At 40.9% G+C, this 20,573-nt stretch overlaps 1 protein-coding gene across 6 annotated transcripts in view; it reads left to right on the top strand.

The window, feature by feature from the left end:
* KIF16B (kinesin family member 16B) overlaps nt 1–20,573 on the top strand; it is a 287,157-nt gene that overhangs the window by 244,230 nt on the left and 22,354 nt on the right. For all 6 annotated transcript variants that reach the window (XM_053200271.1, XM_027069539.2, XM_053200272.1 and 3 more), the window contains one exon: nt 9,539–9,622. In XM_053200271.1, coding sequence (XP_053056246.1) covers nt 9,539–9,622 — 84 coding nt within the window. The remainder of the gene's footprint in view (nt 1–9,538; nt 9,623–20,573) is intronic.

The following is a 20,573-nucleotide window of genomic DNA, read 5'->3' as shown; positions in this document are numbered from 1 at the left end:
ATATAGATTGATAAAAAACTAAAATGAGAAAAAGAATGAAATAATTTTATAACATTAGGGTCATTCTAAATGTCGTATCTTTAATTGCAAACAGGAAGTTTAATTTTACTTGAATTTGTCAGAAGTGAAAGAAAATGAAATTGAAGAAATTACTGAACTTCAAATTAAATGTTGCTCCACAAGAAGTTTTAAGTTCTCTAAAATATATAGGACTTTAAGAAAACAGATTATAAACAAACATTAGAATTTAGTTGCTAGTTTTCAAATGTGTTTCTAGTTTACAAATGACCAGTTGTGTTTCCCTTTTATGAATGATCAACTGACTCTTCTAACAAAGTTAAGATCAGTACACTTATGTTTACTCCCATCTCCCAAATTTTAAGTCATTTTGTATTATCTTTTTACACTGTCAAGATATATAGCATTCACATTCTTTTATACCTAAATTCATATAATTATATATTATTAAACATTGTACATAGAATTATATAATTATATATTATTAAATGTTGTGATTTTAAAAAATTTTTAACATTTATTCACTTTTGAGCGACAGACAGAGCATGAGTGAGTGGGGTGGGGGCAGAGAAAGACGGAGACACAGAATCTGAAGCTGTTAGCACAGAGCCCGACACAGGGCTTGAACTCACAAACCGTGAGATCATGACCTGAGCTGAAGTTGGATGCCCAACTGACTGAGCCACCCAGGCGCCCCTAAATATTGTGATTTTAAATAGAGGGGACATTTACTTTACCATAATTTCTTCATTCCTGAGATCTTTATATTGTGCTATCTCTTGGTTATTTTTTGATCATCCAGTACATTTTTGAAAAGATGCAGCTTGATGTGTTTTACCAGAGTTCTTGTGTGCTTGAGAATGTCTCTCTATGGCCTGTGCACTTGAAAGACACTTTGGTTAGGCATAAACTCTTCGGGTCATGTTGACTTTTCCCTTAGCACATTTCATTTTGCATTGTCCCTTACTCTCTATACTACATGCTAATCTGTGTTTTCATTGTGTTCATTCTGGGTTTGTTTCTTCTGCTGGGGCTTTCATTCTAATAAGTGTTTTTTGCTTTTTCCCCATTCTTTGTGGAGTGCTTCTGGCCCACTTTTTTTTTTCCTTTTTCTCTTTTTTTTAGTAGGTTGTGGGTAGGGAGAGGTAGATAGTGAGGGTGTGGTGGTACTGATTTTTCAATCAACTTTTTTTTCTTTTTTTTTGGCTTGTCAGTTTTTGCTGAAAGCTGGACATGGTGTATTGGATGAAAGGAATTGAGGTAGATAGGCCTTTGGTGTGAGGTTTTATGTTCATTGGCTAGAATCCAGGCTGTGCTTGCTGTTTGCTGTAGCTGTGGTATCAGAGGCTACCGTTTTCCCAGGTGCCCTTGTTTTGGGCTTCCTGGTCTTTGGGTTTGGCTAAAGACTTCTTCAGTAGAGCCTGGGCCTTGTAGCTCTTTCTGCTGTAATCAGGAGGCCTCTTGATGTGGTAGTGAGGTGTGGCCAGAGGGAAAGGGAAAAGCCTGCATTGGCCTTTAATCAGGTGTCCTCTTTTAGTGAGCCTGCTGTGGGGCATTTTACTTTCCCCAGGTTTGGTTATCCCAAAGCGCTTAGATTCTGGTACAAGTTTCCCTTGAGGGCAGGCCATGTTAAGGACAACAGAGAACTTTGGGTGTATTTCAGGATGATTACTTTTTCTCTCCTGCTGGAAAGTAGCAGATTTTTCTCCCATCTCAAGATGAGAACCTGGCTGGACTCCTGGGGGTAAAACTAACAGAAGTGTGCAGACCCCACACGTACCCAGAGTTTTTAACTCAAATACTAGTCTGTACTGAGCCTCCAGTAATTCACCAGTTACAGTTTATTTATTTTTTAAAGTTTATTTATTGAGAGAGAGAGAGAGAGAATGAACAAACGGGGGAGGGCAGAGAGAGAGGGAGAGAGAGAATCTCAAGCAGGCTCTGCACTATCAGCTCAGAGGCCTGTGTGGGGCTTGATCTCACGAACCGTGAGATCATGACCAGAGCCCAAATCGAGAGTTGGAGGCTTAACCCACTGAGACAGCCAGTGCCCCTCACCAATTACAGTTTAAATTGTTGCTGCCTCTCCTGGATCCAGCTACAGGCTTCTGCACCCAATAGGATATGGTTCTCAGTCTCTTCCTGCTTGTCTCTCTAGTTTGGGGACATTAGTTTGCCCCATGACCTCAGCTCTCTGATGGATCTACGAAGAGCTGTTGATTTTTAGTCTTTTCAGCTTTTTTCTTGTTGTGAGGGCAAGGGTGATGGCTTCCAAGCTTCTCAACATGTCAGATCACAAGCCAGAAGTCCTATTTGAATAGTTTTAGATTTATAGCCTCCCCTGTTATTAACAACTTACACTACTATAGTACATGTGCCACAACTAGTGAACTAATATTGATCCATTATTATTGTTTACATTTTTGAGATTTTCTTAGTTTTTACTTAACATCCCATTTCTGTTCCAGGATCCCATCCAGGAATCTGTCTTACATTTTATTGTGACACTTTTTTATACTTACCTAATTTTGATGACCTTGACTTTATTGAGGAATGCTGGTCAGGTATTTTACAGAATGTTCCCTGTTGGGATTTGTGTGATGCTTTTCTTGTGATTAGAGCTGTGGGTTTGGGGAGGAGAGAACTACAGAGGTAAAAGTGCCATTATGATCATGTCAGATGAAAGGGACAAACACTGTCCGTGGGGCTTATCACTGTTGATACTGATCTTGATCACCTGGCTGAGGTTTCTCCCAGTTTCTCCCCCGGAATGTTACATGGCTTCCCCCTTTTCTACACTTACTCTTTGGAAGGAAGTCCCTGTGCACAGCACACATTTTAGTCATGGAGAGGTATGTTCCACGTCCTTCAGGGTGAGATAGCCACAACTTATTTGGAAATCTTGTGCGCGGAGGGCTTGTCTTTCCTTTCCCGTGTCTGTCTTTATTCAGTTGTTTGCTTGTCCGGTCATATTTTGGCTATAAGCCAATACTAGTTTTTTTGTTTTGTTTTTTTAAATTTTGTTTTCAGATTATTTCATCTTTGGCCTTTAGGAGCTCTTTCAGTTAATGCTTGTGCTCCTTTGTAACACTCCATCTTTGTGCTTTGAAGTCTCTGGGCACTTCCTTTCGGGCACTATGAGATGCTTCAGGCTTAGCTTACATCTTCCCTGTCCCAGTCCTTGAGTCAGCCATTTCTCTCAGAGCTGGCTCGCTTTTCCACCCCTCTCCCCTCGCGGTCTCTTCCTTCAACCTGTGTACTTCTTCAGCTCTTCTTTTGAGATGATTTTTGTGGTTTCTGCAAGACCATGAGTAACTTCTTTCCTTTTTTTTTAAAGTTTCTTTCTTTTAAGAGAGAGAAAGACAGCATTTGCAAGTGGGGTAGGGGGAAGGGCAAAGAGAGAGGGAGAGAGAGAATCCCAAGGAGGCTCCGCACTGGAGCCCGACATGGGGCTTGATCTCACAACCGTGCGGTCATGTACCGAGCCAAAGTCAAGAGTCAGATGGGCGCCCAGCTGACTGAGCCCCCCGGGTGGCCCGTGAGTGACTCTGTGTCCGAACCCCTCTGGCTGTCTCTGGCCCGTTCTTCATGTGGTGGTGGTTCTTTATCTGCCTTTGCTTACATGTCCCTCATCCTCCTTCTCACCCCTACTCATTTAGTCATCGTACCCATCTGGGTTCCTCCTAATGGCATCTCATCTTTCAGTGCAGCGGACTAATGGCTGGGGGAACAGCAGCGTATCCCGGGGAGAGGGGAGGACAGATACTGGCGATGATGAAGGCAGCAACCTACTACGTGCCTGACCTTCTGCCTGGGATTTTTCTGAATCTCTTTCCACCGGTTTTGTCTTTGTGACACATACTCTCTTCCTTTCTGGTGTTCGTGAGGGCTGTGGGATCACTGTGGGGTACACACTTGGCCTCAGACCTTTCCTCTCCTTAGTAGTGTGAGCTTTCCCAGGTCCTACCCCACCCCCACAGCCCTTACCTGCCTTCCTCTCGCTGCGGCTGTCCCCTGCCTTTTCCTTGTCCCCAGATTTAGCCCTTTAATCGCAGTGTAGTGGGCTGCCCGAGAGTTTGCATGCCTGCCTTGGTGGGCAGCTCATGATGCCAGCGGTCTGGGGGCAAGGTGAGGGTGGCCCCGGCAGCTCCCCGTCTCCCCACTCCCCACAAGCTTTCCCTGGGTGCTGCCCAGGCTGCAGGGCAGAGCCCTGCCACTTTCCTAGTTTGGAGACACAGTGTTTCCTTTTCATCTCTTCTCTTGTTTTTCGTGCTTTTGAAGGGCAACAAATAAAGCTCCGCCAAAATAAATATAATTATTTTAATGGAGGCAGTATTTTTTTTTTTTTTTTTTTTTTTTTTTACCTTCAACCAGAACTGTTCCCTCACATCTTATCGTTTGTAGAAAGGTTATTTTCTGGTAGAATCATACTTTCCAACACGAGACACCCTCTCCATGAGAGTTATAAGGGGGAAATCATGGCCCTTGTTCTTTATGAAAATGAAATGAAAGTGTAAGGAAAGTCATTTTTCCCTCATTACTGAATCTCAGTATGTTGATAATTTGTATATGAATCGCATTTATCTGAGTCACTCTCGAATTTAGTTACTGTAAGGAATATAGAACTTAAGGAACTATGATTTTTAGAAATGTAGGACACTGTATTTCCTTTATCACAGGTTACAAAGGCAATCAAAGAGGACATTGTCCCCCGCCTACAGATTGCCATTCACTGTTCCTGACAGTGTCTCTCATGGAAATCAAATCTAGACCATCTGCTAGATTAAAAAATAAGTCGATAAAAATGAAAGTTTGTGAATACAAGGAACTTGAAAAGAAATAAAAACGTCCAGTGAATATAATTTATCTTATTTACAAATTTCTGTTTAACATGGAAACCAAGCAAGCAAACAGAAGATGTTGATGTACGTCAGACATGAGTAGAGAAATCAGGGACAGTTCGGAACCGTCCCCTTTCTAACCCTTTCTTGTGCTCTTGTTGGAAATGTTACTTTTCAGACAGCAACACTTTCGGCAAAATGGAAGAGTTTTTCTTTTTTGTTTGGCGTGTTTATGTGTGTTTGTTTTTTGTTTGTTTGTTTTGCCCATTTGTTTGTCTGTTTTGGCTCTCCAGGCACTTTGTTTAAACTGACCAGTGGCTTTGTTGATCTTGGTAAATTATCCTTTTTAAAAAATTTAAATAATTCACAATCCAGCCATGAAACCTACGGAGGATTGCTTCTGCTGTCTGTTTTAACAGAAACGAGGCAGTCACTTTGTTTTTGAAGAGAGAAAAAGTTCAGGTTTCTTCTCTGTTCTAGAGCTCTAAACTCTTCTAAGGATTTTTATAATGTTGCTGTTTTTTTTTTTTTAATATAATTTATCGTCAAATTGGTTTCCATACAACACCCAGTGCTCGTCCCAAGTGCCCTCCTCCATGCATAATATTACTGTTTTAAGAACGAAGCAGTAATTCCCGTCTCCTTCCCCTAGTGCAGGCAAAGACTGTGATGGTCCCTTTTCCTTACGGAGGATGGGCTGATTCAGATGGCTGAGTGTGGCTCTATGTTCTGGGTCAACAGCTGTTGGTTCCCAAATGGCTTCCTGCATCACCTGGCCCCCATTCCCAACTCCTCGGCTGTTTCACTGTTGTATACTTTTTAATATTAGATACTTCTAGTTTAGTATTATTTTTGAGTAAGAGAAATAGCCTTTGAAAGAATATCGGTTTGATATAGCCCACTGACAGTCCATCAAATGAGAATACTTACCCTTGGCAGGTAAAGCAGATGGAAATGTATCTTTGCCCTAGTGGTCGCTTAAAAATGTCAAAGTTTTATGCAGGGTTTAACCAGATGAAATTGCTGATATTCAACCATTTTTAACTTACGAAATTGGCAATTTCATCTCATTTAGCCTAAGAGCTTATAGATAGCAAGGCTTAAACACCGGTGTTAAGATTCTCTAAAAAGGAGAAATGAAGGTCATTTCCATTCTATCAGAAGGAAGAGAGTTGGAGAGCTGTTTCTGATGTAAATATAATTATTTTAATGGAGGCAGTATTTTTCTTTTATACTTTGTCTCACAGCCTTGCCTTTCTACTTTAATTTGCTCTGTGCCCCAGCCCCACCAAAAGCACATGGACCCACTAGTGTGCATTTCTATCATGAGTCATACTGGAATTTCTGCCCCCGTCCGTTCCTTCCTCTCTTCAGCTGTGTATAAGGATAGCCACCGTTATTCCCAGTTTTTATTGTGAGAGGAGTAAGCTGACAGGAACGGACTAATCTCATAGGACCAATCCCAGGATGGACTTCTGGGTGCCTGCCTCCCAACCCAGCCCCTTTCCTGTTACCCCCACTGCTGTTGCTCTCCTGCATGTTCCCGTTCCCTTGTTGGGTACCAGTCTTCATGGGGTTCTGTTCACAGCTCTTGGAACTGTTGGCCACTGCCTAGCAGCTATACATCACTCTTCTGGTTTAATATTCTTAAGAAGGGGTTACTTTTTTTCTTCTGAATCCTAGATTCCCAAGGACTTGAAAGGGGTTTTTCTGTACATTGCAGGCACCCTCTACAGCACTATTGTGAAACACTCAGAGTCAGCGCTGATTCCTTGTCTCAACTCAGCCACACCATGACTGTTTAAGTCTAGAACTAACTGTGTTTCCTGGTCTCTGAAGTTAAGTGGTTGAATATTATAGTCCTCTGATTATATGCCTGAAAGTTGTTAACAGGTGTCCTTTTCTTCTTAAAAATCTGAACGACAGCATTACACATACTTTATACGTGCCTGTTTCACAGGGTGGTTATTAACAGCACAAAATTTTATCCTCCCTCTCAGAATAGAGTATTGCTGTTGACAACGAGGACAGCTAAATGCTTGCTCCCCACCCGGTTCAGCTGCCTCAAGTCCTGTTAGTGCCCCATTTCTGATTGAGCACACAAACGTGACTATAAATTTCCCCTGACAGAAACCACATCGCCTCATCAGCCATATAAGAAAATGACAAAACAACCAACTGTGACAGCATGCCTGCCAAGGTTTCAGCGTCAGTGCTGGGGGGAAACACGCTTGTACAAGATAAAATCGGGGCTAGATAAAGCCCAAAAGACAAGCTCTGGTGTACCTGTCTTCTCGAAACTGCAACAGCTGGGAAGTGTGTTTTTGCCAGCGAGGCCAAGGTTCCAGAAAACCCTTTGCTCCCTGAGGCCACATCATCAGTCCAGGGATGGAGAGAGGGTCCAAGAGGATGTGGCATGCTGCTTTTCTTGTAACGAGCAGATCTCTAGCAAATCGTAACAGTAGCTAAGGTCCATCTGTCATTATTTCACTACATCTTCACAGAAACCTGGGGAAGTTTAGGATCGTTGTCCGCCGCCTTTCCGCAGGGAACATTTAGGCAGAGAGAAACACAGCCAGTCAGCTAGATAGTGGTCAAGCCAAGATTCAGACTGGGTGTGCCTTACCTCAGTACCCAAGGTCTTTCACTTTACCTTGAACTGATTTTAAAGCTCCGTGTCATCACCAAAATTGGAACGTGGTGAGAGTAGGAGGAGAAGAGGTGCTCCATGCCGCCCACCCCAAGTTTTCTCTGCTTTGGTACAACGCTAGAGTGTGAAAGGAGTAAACATCTTCCCAACCTCAGTTAACTTTAAAAAAGGACATTAAGTCATCAAAGATACCTTGATGAGAGTTAACAAGGAGAATTGCTATTAATAAGAAAACAGAAGATACCTTAGATACCTAATAAAAGATGACAAAAGAGTTGAGCAGACACTTCCCCACAATGACCAACCAGATGATCAGTGAGCATGTGAAAGTGACACTCAACGTCATTAGTCATTAGGAAAAGGTAAACTTGAGCCACAGTAGAGATCACTGCCCACCCAATGGAATTGCAAAGACAAACCAGAGATGGACCAGATATTGGCAAGGATCTGAAGCAACTGGATCTCTCAGTCCCTGCTCATGGGAGTCTCAGGTGGTTAAACCACTCCAGAAAACCATTCGGTAATTCCAACACAGCTGAACACTTTCATACCCTGTGACCCAGCATTTTTACTCCCAAGACTCTGACCAGCAGAAATCCCTGCATATGTTCATCAGAAGGCCTTTGGGAAAATGTTCATAGCAGCACAATTCCTAATGGCCCCAAACTAGAAACTAACCAGTAGCCCAGTAACACAAGACTATTAAACAAATAAATGGTGGAATGTTCGCATAATGGAATACTGTGTAGCTACAAGAATGAGCAAACTATTGCTACACACAGCAAGGTGGCTGGATCTCACAAACATGAGGTAGGGTGGTGAAGGCAGACACCAAGGAGTTCATAAAGCTCAAAAATAGGCAACACTGAGCCTCACTGTTGGAAGTCAGTCAGGCTAGTGTCAGTCTTTGTAGAGGGCGGGAGAGCAGGGCTGCGAGGGGGTGCTTGGCGGGGCCTACGGTGCTGAGCATGTTCTCTTTCTTGATCTGGGTAGTGGCTTCAGTGTGTTGAGATGTTGAAAATTTACCAAGTTCACTTATGTGCACTTTACGTATATTCTTCTACTTTAATACTGAGCTTTTCAAGCACTAAACATATAGGCGCCGTTTCTTAATTTTTGACTGCCACTGTGGTAATAAAAATTTAAATCAACTAAGAGATTTACATGTGTATAAAACAGGGATTTTGTGACACACTGTGACATATGTTTTGGAAGAAACATTAATTTTTTTCTTGCCTCTCAGTTTGTCTGAACCTGACAAGGTGAGGAAGGCAGGAAATAGTGAATTTCACCAACACCAGCAATTATTGCTCCGCTTAGCATTCATTTGACCAGAGCAGCACTGGCTGGTCAGGTGCTCATCAGATTATGGAGTTCTTTCTTGCCTCACGGCCTATAATAAAACTTATCTTTTTATTACGATTTTAATACCTCCAAGAAGACAAGCACAAAGAAAATAACCATGAAATCCCGAGACCTGGCTAAAAACAAATCCTAAGCCTTTATTCTCTAAAGAACAAGGAAAAGATTCAAAGAGAGGTCCTCCCTTCACACGGGAATTCTTCATTTGTAACCATAGCTATAAAAAGGCAATATGGAATGTTTAAGGAACCTGAACAATGGTCTCAGAATGTTTTACAGAATGTTCCAGTACTATGCAAGGTAAGCTTTCATTCCTAGCACAAAAATAATTGAATTCTAGCATGAGGAGGGGACTAAAAGAACAAACTTGCGTTTTAACAAATAAAACTTGGGAAACACCCATCTGAGACAAAATATTGGGACTAACACCTGTCCTTTCTCTGAGTTCCCATCATCCCTCCTCCTCATTTGACCATTGTGGAGTCCTACCCTGTCCGTTCAAGGTCACGCAGTAGATTAGTGACAGAGTAGGGGAGGACCTACCATCTTTAAATTTCCAACCTCTTCCTCTTTTCACCCCATGATAGAGACTGCAGATAATAGATAAATAAAAGCCAAAGGTCGCAGGTATGATATTAATGCATCTCTTATAAAATATGTATTTCAGCTTGCTACCCTTGAGTTCCCTCCAAAGAAACTATTTGGAAACAAGGATGAACGAGTGATTGCTGAGAGGCGAAGTCACTTAGAGGTAACAGAATTAAGCTTTGCTTTCTCCGCATAGAAAATTTGCCATCTGATTGACCAGTGAGAATTGTTCCTGTTATACAAACACTATGGCTCTTGTTCACGGATGTGAAGGTGTTGTTTCATTAACAGCGGAGGTGGCTGCGGTGCATTGTAAAGTAACGACATCGGTTTACTTAAAATGTCCGTCCTTAACCCCCCTCTGGTGTCACAGAACGTTTTTCCGGCTTTGAAGGAGATCACATTTCTTCTAAGGGTTAGGAAGCAGGCTGTGGGTGAGAGCTAACGATTCGCAGAGACAGATGGTCTGTAATACAGATTGAGGTACAAAAGCTTGCTGCAAGAAGCTTGAATTAATTAACTGAAGATAGTATTGCATTATTGTTACTTTTTTGAGAGAGTTGGAAGCAAAAAGACACATACCTATTTTGGTCATGGTGAGGCTTTGTTTGACTTGTTTTAATTTATTCTTCTGAGCCAGCTACATATAGAACTTTGGCTCAGCACAGCTTGTTTTTCTGAGTGCCTCGCTGCCAATACACATTGTTGACTGCTTTATGTAGTTTGTATTCCTTTTCAAGATAGAGTTGCTTATTTGGTTGGAATCTAACGCTGAGGCTGAATCTAGGTGCTAAGGCACGGTCATAGGTATCCTGGGTTGTATCTCCTGCCGTTGTGCCGTTTTGCCTGGCTCATGTCCCTTGCCACTGAGGCGGGCAGGATAAAATTACAAATAGCTGACTACAGTCTCATGTCAGCAAGCTTTCATGGGGCCTCTCAAATTCCTCTGTGCTACTTATTTAAGAGGAATAATAATAAGACCTGTTGCAAATGAAATCAAGTAAGAGAAGGCCCAAGAGAGCCCCTCCTGAATCATGAAGTGCTACATCAAAATTAGGTTCTATTCTCATTCCTGGTGACAGCCAGTTTGAAATGACTGCCCATGGGATCCACTTAATGCTAGTGAACCAAGGACTAGGGAAACATCCAGAGGCTGGAGGGTCCAGTGAGAGCAAAAGAAGGGGAGAAATGGGAAACTAAAATTAAAGATTAGGAGATTGTGGTCCATCAGGGGCAGCTTAGAGTTTTGAGATCCTCATATAGAATCGCTCTGAGGAAAGAAGGATTTTCAGGGTGTAGCAATCCTTCCTGGCATTTGAGTTATACTGGAGGAATGATGCGTTTGAAGAGGTCCTGGGTCTATGAAGTCTGAGCTTTGAATGAATCATGGTAGGTTTCTAAAAATCATCTATGAGTTGGCATGACCCTGATACCCAACTGAAGGACTTGCCTTCAAGGGAAAGGTCATGGTGGTGAGCCTGCTTGATCAAGTTCTCTTAAAGGTTTGCTTTGTATCATACAAAAAAAATGTACAAATAATGATAGAACTGGTGATGGTTTATTTATTTTTTTACCTAACCTTTACCCCCTTCAGTTATCTAGACTTGTTTTTAATGGAAAGGTGGAGCATGATAGTGTATAAAAACAAGTTTATAAACCAACAGGAAATAGACTATTATCTTTCCTAGCTTCTCGGGGCTCCTGTTGAATTCACACGGCGCCCGGCTGTGCCACTACAGATTGGGCATCTTGTGTGTTGAGTATTTGTGAGCTCTGCCCTTGGTGACTCCTGTCTTTCCATTCCAGGTTTCAGGGTCAGAGCACAGCTCGGGGGCCTCTTTCATTCCTGGTATTTAGGTGGGCCCATCTTTGTTCTTTCTGTGCCTCCCACCCAATCACCTAGCCCTACTAAGCCATCAATTGTTAATGAACAGAATTCTGTATTGATGTCTCTACCTATACAAGGAGCCATTCCATTGCCTGTGACTGTTATTTACCTGTGGCTTTAGCCTTTAAAGAATGGATTCCATGCCTCGTAGAAATAGGCACATTTTAAATTAAATGCATTTTCCTCATGCTGACGGTTAAATCTTAGAGTATTATGTCCTTTTCAAGGAGCAAGGATAATTCAGTTTCACTTTAGTGGAAAATTAATCTGAGATTCTTGAGTTAATTTCCCACGACTATTGTATCTTTTTTTTTTTTTAATCTAACATCAGAAGCCACCATTTGATTTACTGTATTTTCATGTGAAAATTAACATAATTACTTTCCCTGAGTTTCTGTTCGATTTAATTCAGTATACATTTACTTAATTCCTAATACATGCTGGAGACAGTGCTAGGTATTATATAGAATAATTTCTTTCCCTCTAAGAGCATATATTTAAATTCCTATATGAAACTTTACCTAGAGATAAAACTAAATACATAAATACGTACAGAAAAATGGATTTCAGTAGACTACCTTTGTGCTAATACGCTCTATATACGTAGTTTTGCTCAAACGAAATTATCTGACAATTTTTTAAAATCCAGAAACGCAACTTTATAAACCTCCTCACCCTAAGTAGGCTGTATAAAGCGGTGTTTTAAGCAGACATTCATTGGGCTTTGATCTGCCTTTCTATTAAAGTAGTTCCAAGATTTAGAACTTGTGTTTAAGTTTATAGGCAGAAAATATAAAATATTTTCATATTAAAGACATAGACACCACGCTGGTTCTTCCCAAGCTATGTAACCTGTTACAGTACTTATTTGTAAAAATGATGGGTAGGAACAGGAATTTCTAACCGTCATGAGATGTTTTGGAGGTTGAGTTTCTTACTTTGGAAAGAATGATACTAGCTGTGTATGTGGTGGTGGTGGTGATGATGGCAGTGTGGGAGCCTGAGGGTTGTAGCCTGGTTATATTGCACCATAAAAGGTAGAAGTGAGTAAGAAGGTGATGATGGTCAATGGAGGGGTATAAATATGGCTTCCAGTGCTAGCTCTCACTGATAAATTTGTATGTGGCCCACCCACACAAAGTTATTGGGCCAGCCCCAGTTTATACCTGGAGCCCCATTTTCCAGAATCTGGCCTGCTCTTGCTTTGCATCTCAAGCTTGAAAGCTGCCCAGCACTTTTGCTCAAAAAGAGCCATAGAATCTTTGAAGGTTTGTAATGTGGTTTGTAACATTGCTTCCCTTGAGGCCCTGGAGGAACGAGCACAGTGTAGGTGTACGTGTCCTGGGCAGACCCTGCCATCAGGCAGTCAGAGGATTATGATGGCAACACTCCCCATGTGTGACATGCTTCCCAGGCTCATACATCCCTTTTTGTAACTTGGACAGCAGCCCAGGAAACATATGCTGGCAGGTAAGATAGTGGAGGTGACAGGAAACGAATACATCAGTCTCCGCCTGATGAATTATTTTGAGCAGAAAGGTTCTGTTTACTGTATTTGAAACCAGGTACCATTAATATTAGGCTGAACCATAAGAAACTGCCATTGTTGTAGGTCAAAGTGACAAAATAATTGGCAGAATCCTCTGCTTTCACATAATACTACTGCTGTCTTCCATTTACCTGGGCATTCCCTAAGTACCAGGCATAAACAAAATGCTCATATAACATGTCATCTTCTCCCCCAGTTAGCTTGTGAGGTGAGCTCTGTTATCATCTCCATGTTGTAGGCAAGGAGATCTAGGAGGAGGAAGGGGACCAAGAAGGTCCCACCACCAGTCACCGACAAAGCCTCAGCTCACACTACAGCGTCTTTCAGAGCAAGCCCCTGTCATAATAATCAGCATGCTCGAAGTTTGGAATGGAATGGAGTCTTCCTGTAAAGGAAATGTCTTTTCCTTTGAGGAAACATCATCTTCCAGCATTACACCACAATGTTAACTAAGATCCATTGCCTCATTATTTATTCTTAAATACTTTTTTTTTTCATTCAGCAAGTATTGAGCACCTACTCTGTGCCAAGCAGTGTTCTACAAAACTCTAGAGCAACACAGTGTTTCTCATCTCTTTTTTCCTCATCTCTTAATTGACCCTGACTATAGGAGTGACCTCTCATTATATTTTTTTGCAAGGAAAAATACTTATCATAATTGTTGATTTTTAAATATTCACTTCATGGCTCATCAAAGGTTCTGAATCTCAATTGGTTATGGCTTTATTTTTAAATTAAAAAACATTTTTTTATGTTTATTTTTGAGAGAGAGAGAGAGCGAGAGCACGCAAGCTGGGGAGGGGCCAAGAGAGAGGGAGACACAGAATCCAAAGGAGGCTCTAGGCTCTGAGCTGTCAGCACAGAGCCCGGTGTGGGGCTCAAACTCACAAACCACAAGATCGTGACCTGAGCCAAAGTTGGACCCTTAACCGACCGAGCACCCAGGCGCCCCATGGCTTTGTTTATTTTTAAAGCATATGTCTACTGCTTTGTCAAATCATTACTATGCAGATTTATTTTCTACATGAATTGCCAAAGAGTATAAACTTAGAATATCTTCAGAGATTTTTGTGACTTTAAATATTTTATGCAAATATTATATGTAAAAAATACATAGTACGTTATTATATGTATATCCAAATGGCTATCAAATTGAGTTCTAGTAAGAAAAATGTGGTTGGCCTCAAACACGGCTCTAGGATATACTGCTTCTCAGGCTGCAGTAGTAAAGAACCACTTATTTATGCTCTGTCATTTATTAGTACTTTTGCAAAATGAATGAGCATTAATTACTAGAAACATGAAATGAAAAATGAAATAAAAAGGTCATATAAAATGCAAGCATAATTATTGAGCTTACTATATATAGATTCAATAGACATAAAAATACTGTTAAGTTGCAATACAGGCGTCCAAAACACATACCACATTTTGAGTAGCACTATTCTGTAATGTCCAGGAAACCTCCCCTCCACTTCTGTTAAGACTCCTGTCACTGTTTTGCTTGTACCAAGAGACAGGTTTATGTCCCAGACCTTCCATGTTGTACTCTTTTCAGTTCCTTGGAGGCAGCAGAATTGCCATCTCATTTGATTCTTAGCCTCCCGTGATATTTTTCACATGCTTCACAAATCCATGGAATTATTCAATGAATATCAGAAAATCTGCCCCCATTACCCCCAAATTAATGAGTTTTGTGTTTTGTTTTTGTTGATTGGTGAGAGGTACGTTTTTGGTTACTAATTTCAGGCAACATCATCATCTTACTTGGAAACATTTCTGCTAATCATCTTAACAGTCTATCATTTCAAGGAGTAGTCTGTAATTAATGAAAGTACGTGAAATCCTCTAAAACCATAAAGCTTTCAAGAATAATACAGCCACCTTTGGAAGTAAGAACCTGAGAGATTTCAAGGAAGTTTTCTTCAAAGTACTAAAGAGCATGAAGCAAGCCCAAGGCAACTTCTTTTTTTTCTTCCCCATTTTCATCTCATATTCTAGGGCCCTGTTAAGGGTAAAAAGTGGTGTAGTTGCTAAGCATGTGGGCCCTGGGGCAGATTATCCTGGTCTTGAATCCCTGTGCCTCCCCTTTGGAGTTAATGTCACTGCTTCAGTTTCCTTCTCTGCAAAATAAGGATAAAGAACACCACCATCTTCCTAGAGTTGACCTTAGGGTTAAAGGGGGTCATGCATGTGGCACAGACTCTAGTACAGAGAAGAACATTCCAGACTGCTGGGCAGTCCAATGATGACAGTGAAGATGGGGGTAGTGGTGGTGGTAATGACAATGACAACAGTGATGGAGCCTTTGAGGCATGTTTAGATGTGCTTGAAGAGCCAGAGAAGGACAAGAGTGCACCGCCCTTCAGCAGCCATAACGTGTAACAATATGAGTATCTCAGTTTGTCACATCTACTTGGAAAATCAATGTCTGAGGGCAAAGACGCTAACATTATGTAAGTATTCTTATTCATGGTGACACCTGGATATCAGGAATCTCTTGCTTTAATACCAGCCTTTCTTTCAGCCTGTAAAATTATACTCTGAAAACTAGAACTGGTTTTTGATGATTTAATCGTGGTCAAGCTGTTATTCATTGTGAAAGAGATAAGAGGCATAGGATCATTATGAAATGAGCACACCTCCTCCACATTTACTTGGCTTTTATTCACAGCTGGTTAGTTCTCTTTGCATGTTTCCTGGGTCATTGGCTGCAAGACTGCCCACTGTGGAGTCCCCAGCTCACACCTGATGCATCTCCTGAGCTTCTTCCCCTGAACAAATAGACACAGGTCAGTGCCTTTCAGCACAGACGCCCAGAAATATACCTCCTTTCCAACAGTGTTAGGTTTAGTGGCTCACGGCACTAAGGGAGAACATATACAATGGGAAGTACGGGGGGCATCCCAGCAAAAACATGTTACAAAGAACTTAAGGTAGGATTTGAGCTTGTTTTAGGTGATTTTGGGGAGTGTAAGAAAGTGGTGCTTTGCTCTGGACTGGTCTCTGGGCTGATTCTGTGAGTGTTTTAATAATTCTTATCTAGAGGGCAAGAAGAAGAGAGTGTTGTTAAAACTGTGATTGATGCGGCACGTGGGTGGCTCAGTTGGTTGAGTGTCTGACTCTTGATGACTTCTGATTTTGGCTTAAATCATGATCAAGCCCCTTGGGATCAAGCCCCATGAGATTTTCTTTCCATCTCTCTCTGCCCATTCCCTGCTTGCACACGTGCTCGCTCTCTCTCTCTCTCTCTCTCTCTGTCTCTCAAAATAAATAAATAAAACGTTTTTTAAAAACTATGATAAAAAAGCAGTCAGCCATGTTAGCCAGAGTAGGGAGCTATTTGGGCATATTCATGGTTTGTACAGTGTTCATGTTTTTGTCTGTGTTTAGACGTGATAATGGAGCGGTCTTTGTGTGGGGGCGGGGAGGGGAAGGGGAGGCGCCTTCATGATCAGAGTAGCATTGTCCTGTGTTAGTATTCTTTGAAGTTGTTTATGGTTGACAGGAGAATGCTACAACTTAGCTGTGAGTACCAGGCCAACCCCTAGCTGTTTTTCTTGCTTTCTTTTTTTCTTACAATAAAGGGATGCCCAGAGTTACAGGTATAATCTTTCTAAATGGAAACAGTGCACTAAATGAAGAGCTGTTTCCAAAATAAAGTCTTGATAGTTCAACTGCCTTAGCTACCAAATACAGGTATTAGTGGTGATTGCCAGTACTGATGCCACCACTACCCCCCACTGCCAAGAGTCACTTTTCTGGCTTATGGTGCCCGCCACACATACAGTCTGGTTCTCCTCTGCCTGTTCTACTTTAGTTTTATGTTAGCTTCAAACCTTAAATTTCTAACAACAGAATCATTTGTTTAGACGTTTTATAGGTTGAGCTCTGTCAATTTCAAAGTAAATTTCAGGAGGTAAAAACCCTTAAGTTTTCTCATTCATTTAACTATCTTAAAGATATCCAGCAGTTCTGTGCTTAATTTAACATCTCTTCCGTCTACGTTCTGCTGATCTCGCAAAATGGATAATTGTAGAACCATTATTAAACGTAAATGTAAGAAATATTTCACACAAAGGACCATTTTCTTCCTCACTAATGTTTTTTGTTTTTTTTTCCTTTTGGTTTTCTGGTTGTTCACATTAACTGTTTTCTGTTATTAGTCCATTACCATCATCGTCAGTAGCAAAGCATTTTTGAAGGGGGTTAAGTGGCTGTCAAGTGCATTAGAGGGGATGGAGCCAGTCTGACAGCTGTTTCATCTTGATGCTTCATGGAGTCAGAAGAACTGAAAAGGCTGTGATACTGGGGCTAAGGTTAGGGAAGGACACAGAAAACTATGTGATATTGGAATCATGCAGAAGGTTCTAGAGTCAGACCTGGGCTTGAAACCCAGTGTCCGTGTGAACTTGGCAAGTTTCTTCTGTCTCTGAACTTCAGTTTGTTACTTACTGAGTGGCAGAACTAATATCTCTACCCTGTAGAGTTATTGGAATTACATGAGAAATCATATATACTGGGAGTAAGCCACGCCATAACGTGTGGGGAGAAGAATTATGAGAATGAACTCCACAGGTAAATTGCCAGTCAAGAAGTCATTTTATATGACAAAAACCCTTATCCCACATCAAAGATCGTGAGTCTCCAACTGGAAGGAAAATCCTACTTTGGTTTCCATGATTAGTTGTTGGTTTAGGAAGCCAAGATTAAATGTTACCCAAGAGAGTAAAGACTTTCAAATCCACATGGAGGCCTGGAGCGGGAAGGGAAGCACCCCCATACTGCCTTCAAACAGTTTTATTCTCTTGACATTTTTCTCCCTCTCTTCCTCCTGTTCTTCCTACTCCCCCACACCCTCAAGGCATACTGTATGGGGCAATGGCTAGCAACTCAGGAACTCAAAACACAAAGTGGAAAACTTGCTCTCCATCGTTGGGCTTGTGACCTAAAACTCTAAGCTGGCAATCAGGATCTCCATTTCTTTGTTGATTATGATTAAGTCAGCTGAAACATCTCCAAGCTTGGAGCATGTCCTTCAGTTCAGATGTCTTCTCCTCAGAGAGACCTGCCTCCAAGTGGAAGCAGCCTTGACCCATTAATCCCCACCATATCCCCCTATAGTGTCTTGATCACAACACTTAGTAGCAGTTGGAGGGAACTTTTGTCTGTTGGTTTGGTTTTTAAATGCTTTATATTTTACTAGAAGGTAAGTTCTGTGATGACAAGGATTCTAGCTGCCTTGTGTATTTGTTTCCTCAGTGCCTAGAACAGTATCTGGCCCTTAATAGATTCTCAGCAAATGTTTGTTGAATGAGCAGTTAAAGCCATGCTGAACAGTATATGCACATATTTGTTCTGAAAAAAATTTTTTTCTTTTCTCAAAAAGAGAGCATGTGCTTGAACTTGGGTTTGAATGCCAGCTCTGCCACTTTGTAGTACGCCACTGGGCAAACTCCTTACCCACTCTGAGTTTCATTATTCTCAGTGTAGAATAGGATCAAATGAGAACAGTATGTAAAAAGTACCTAATAGAAGGCATAACCCATAATACATCCTTAATTGATACAGGATAATGGTTAAAAATGTACACTATACAGTCCAGTAAAGCTGTTTGCGAATCCTTGCTCTGCTGCTTACTGACTAGGTAACCTCTCTGTCAGGCTGTCTCCTCATCTATAAAATGGTGATAATAATTGTACCCACTTTGTATAATTGTGAGGGTTAAATGAGATGATTCATATAAAATACAAAATATTTGGGTGCCAGGTACATAGCAAACCCTAGAAATGATCATTGTTTTTGAAAATGTTGCTACCTCGTAGTTGCCGTATAGTGACTTATATAGTAAGTATACTTTTATAATTAAACATTTAAAGTCCCTAATTAATGTCATGGGACAAAGAAAAGGAAATAAAAGGTCTACCTATTGAGAAGGAAGAAATAAAGCTGTCTTATTCACAAATGACATCATTATCTATGTAGAAAATTCAAAATAATTGACTGAAACACCTTTTGGAATTGATAAGCCATTATGGCAAGATTGCAGGATACATTAGTTAATTGCATTCCCCTATACCAATAATTAACAAGTGAAATTTGGAATTAAAAACACAGTGTAATGGGGCACCTGGGTGGCTTGGTTGGTTTAGCATCTGACTATCGATTTCAGCTCAGGTCGTGATCTCACAGTTCGTGAGTTTGAGCTCCACACTGGTCTCTGTGCTGACAGTGGAAAGCCTGCTTGCATTCTCTCTCTCTCCCTGTCTCTCTGCCCCTTGCCACCCCCCCCCAAATAAATAAACTTAAAAAAAAAACACAGTGTTATTTACATTAGCACCCACAAAAAGGAAATGCTTAGGTAAAAATCTAACAAAGTATGTGTAAGGTCTATATGAGGAAAACTAAAACTCTGATGAAAGAAACCAAAGAACCAAATGAATGAGGTATTTCATGTCATGAGTAGGGAGACTCAGTGTTGTTAAGATGCCAGGTCTTCCCAACTTGATTTATAGATTCATTGTAATCCCAATCAGAATCTCGGCAAGTTATCTTTTGAGTATGGACAAACTGAAGTTTAAATGGAGGGGCAAAAGTCTGGAATAGCCAATACCATATTGAAGGAGAACAGAGTTGGAGAACTGACACTACCCAGCATCAAGACTTACTAGAAGCTACAGAAATCAAGACAGTACGTTATTTGCAAAAGAACAGACAAATAAGTCAGTGGAGCCCAGAACTAGACCCACGTAAATACAGTCAAGTGATATCTGACAAAGGCACAAAGGCAATACAATGGAGCAAAATAGTCTTTTCAACAAATGGTGCTGGGACAACTGGACATCCACATGCCAAAGGGGAAAATAATGAATCTAGACCTAGATCTTACATCCTTCACAGAAAGGAACTCAAAATGGATAGTAGATCTAAATGTAAAACACAAAACTCTTAGAAGCTAGCATAAGAGAAAACCAAGATGACCTTGGGTGTATGGTGATAAACTTTTAGATACAACATCAAAGGCACAGTCCATGAAAGATATAATCGATAAGCTCAAAGTCATTAAAATTGAAAAATTTTGTTCTACAAAAGCCCACACCTAGAGAATGAGAAGACAAGCCACAGACTGGGAAAAACTATTTGCAAAAGATATCTGATAAAGGACTCTTACACAAAACAATACAGTGAGCTTTAAAAAGTCAACAGTAAGATGATGAAAAACTCAATTGAAACATGGGCAAAGACATGAACAGACACCTCACCAAAGAAGATATACAGCTGGCAAGTAAGCGTATAAAAAGGATGTTCATCAACATCATGTCATTAGGGAATTGAAAATTAAAAAAAAAAAATGCTATACCTCTCCACACCTATGAAAATGGCCAGAATAAAACACTAAGGACATCAAATGTTGATGAGGCTGTGGAGCAACAGGAACTCTCATTCATTGCTTGTGGGAATGCAAAATGGTGTGGCCACTTTGGAAGACAGTTGAACGTTTCTTATAAAAACAGTCTTAATATTCAATTCAGCAGTTGCACTTCTTGCTGCTTACTCCAGTGAGCTGAAAACCTATGTCCTCACATACACTTATATGTGAATGTTTATAGCAGGTTTATTTATAATTGTCAAAACTTGGAAGCAATCAACATGTCCTTCAGTAAGTGAATAGACAAA

This window comes from Acinonyx jubatus, chromosome A3, assembly GCF_027475565.1.
Source record: "Acinonyx jubatus isolate Ajub_Pintada_27869175 chromosome A3, VMU_Ajub_asm_v1.0, whole genome shotgun sequence".
NCBI lineage: Eukaryota > Metazoa > Chordata > Mammalia > Carnivora > Felidae > Acinonyx > Acinonyx jubatus.
The sequence above is the reverse complement of the archived record's forward strand: the minus strand, read 5'-3'. Positions and strand labels throughout refer to the sequence as shown.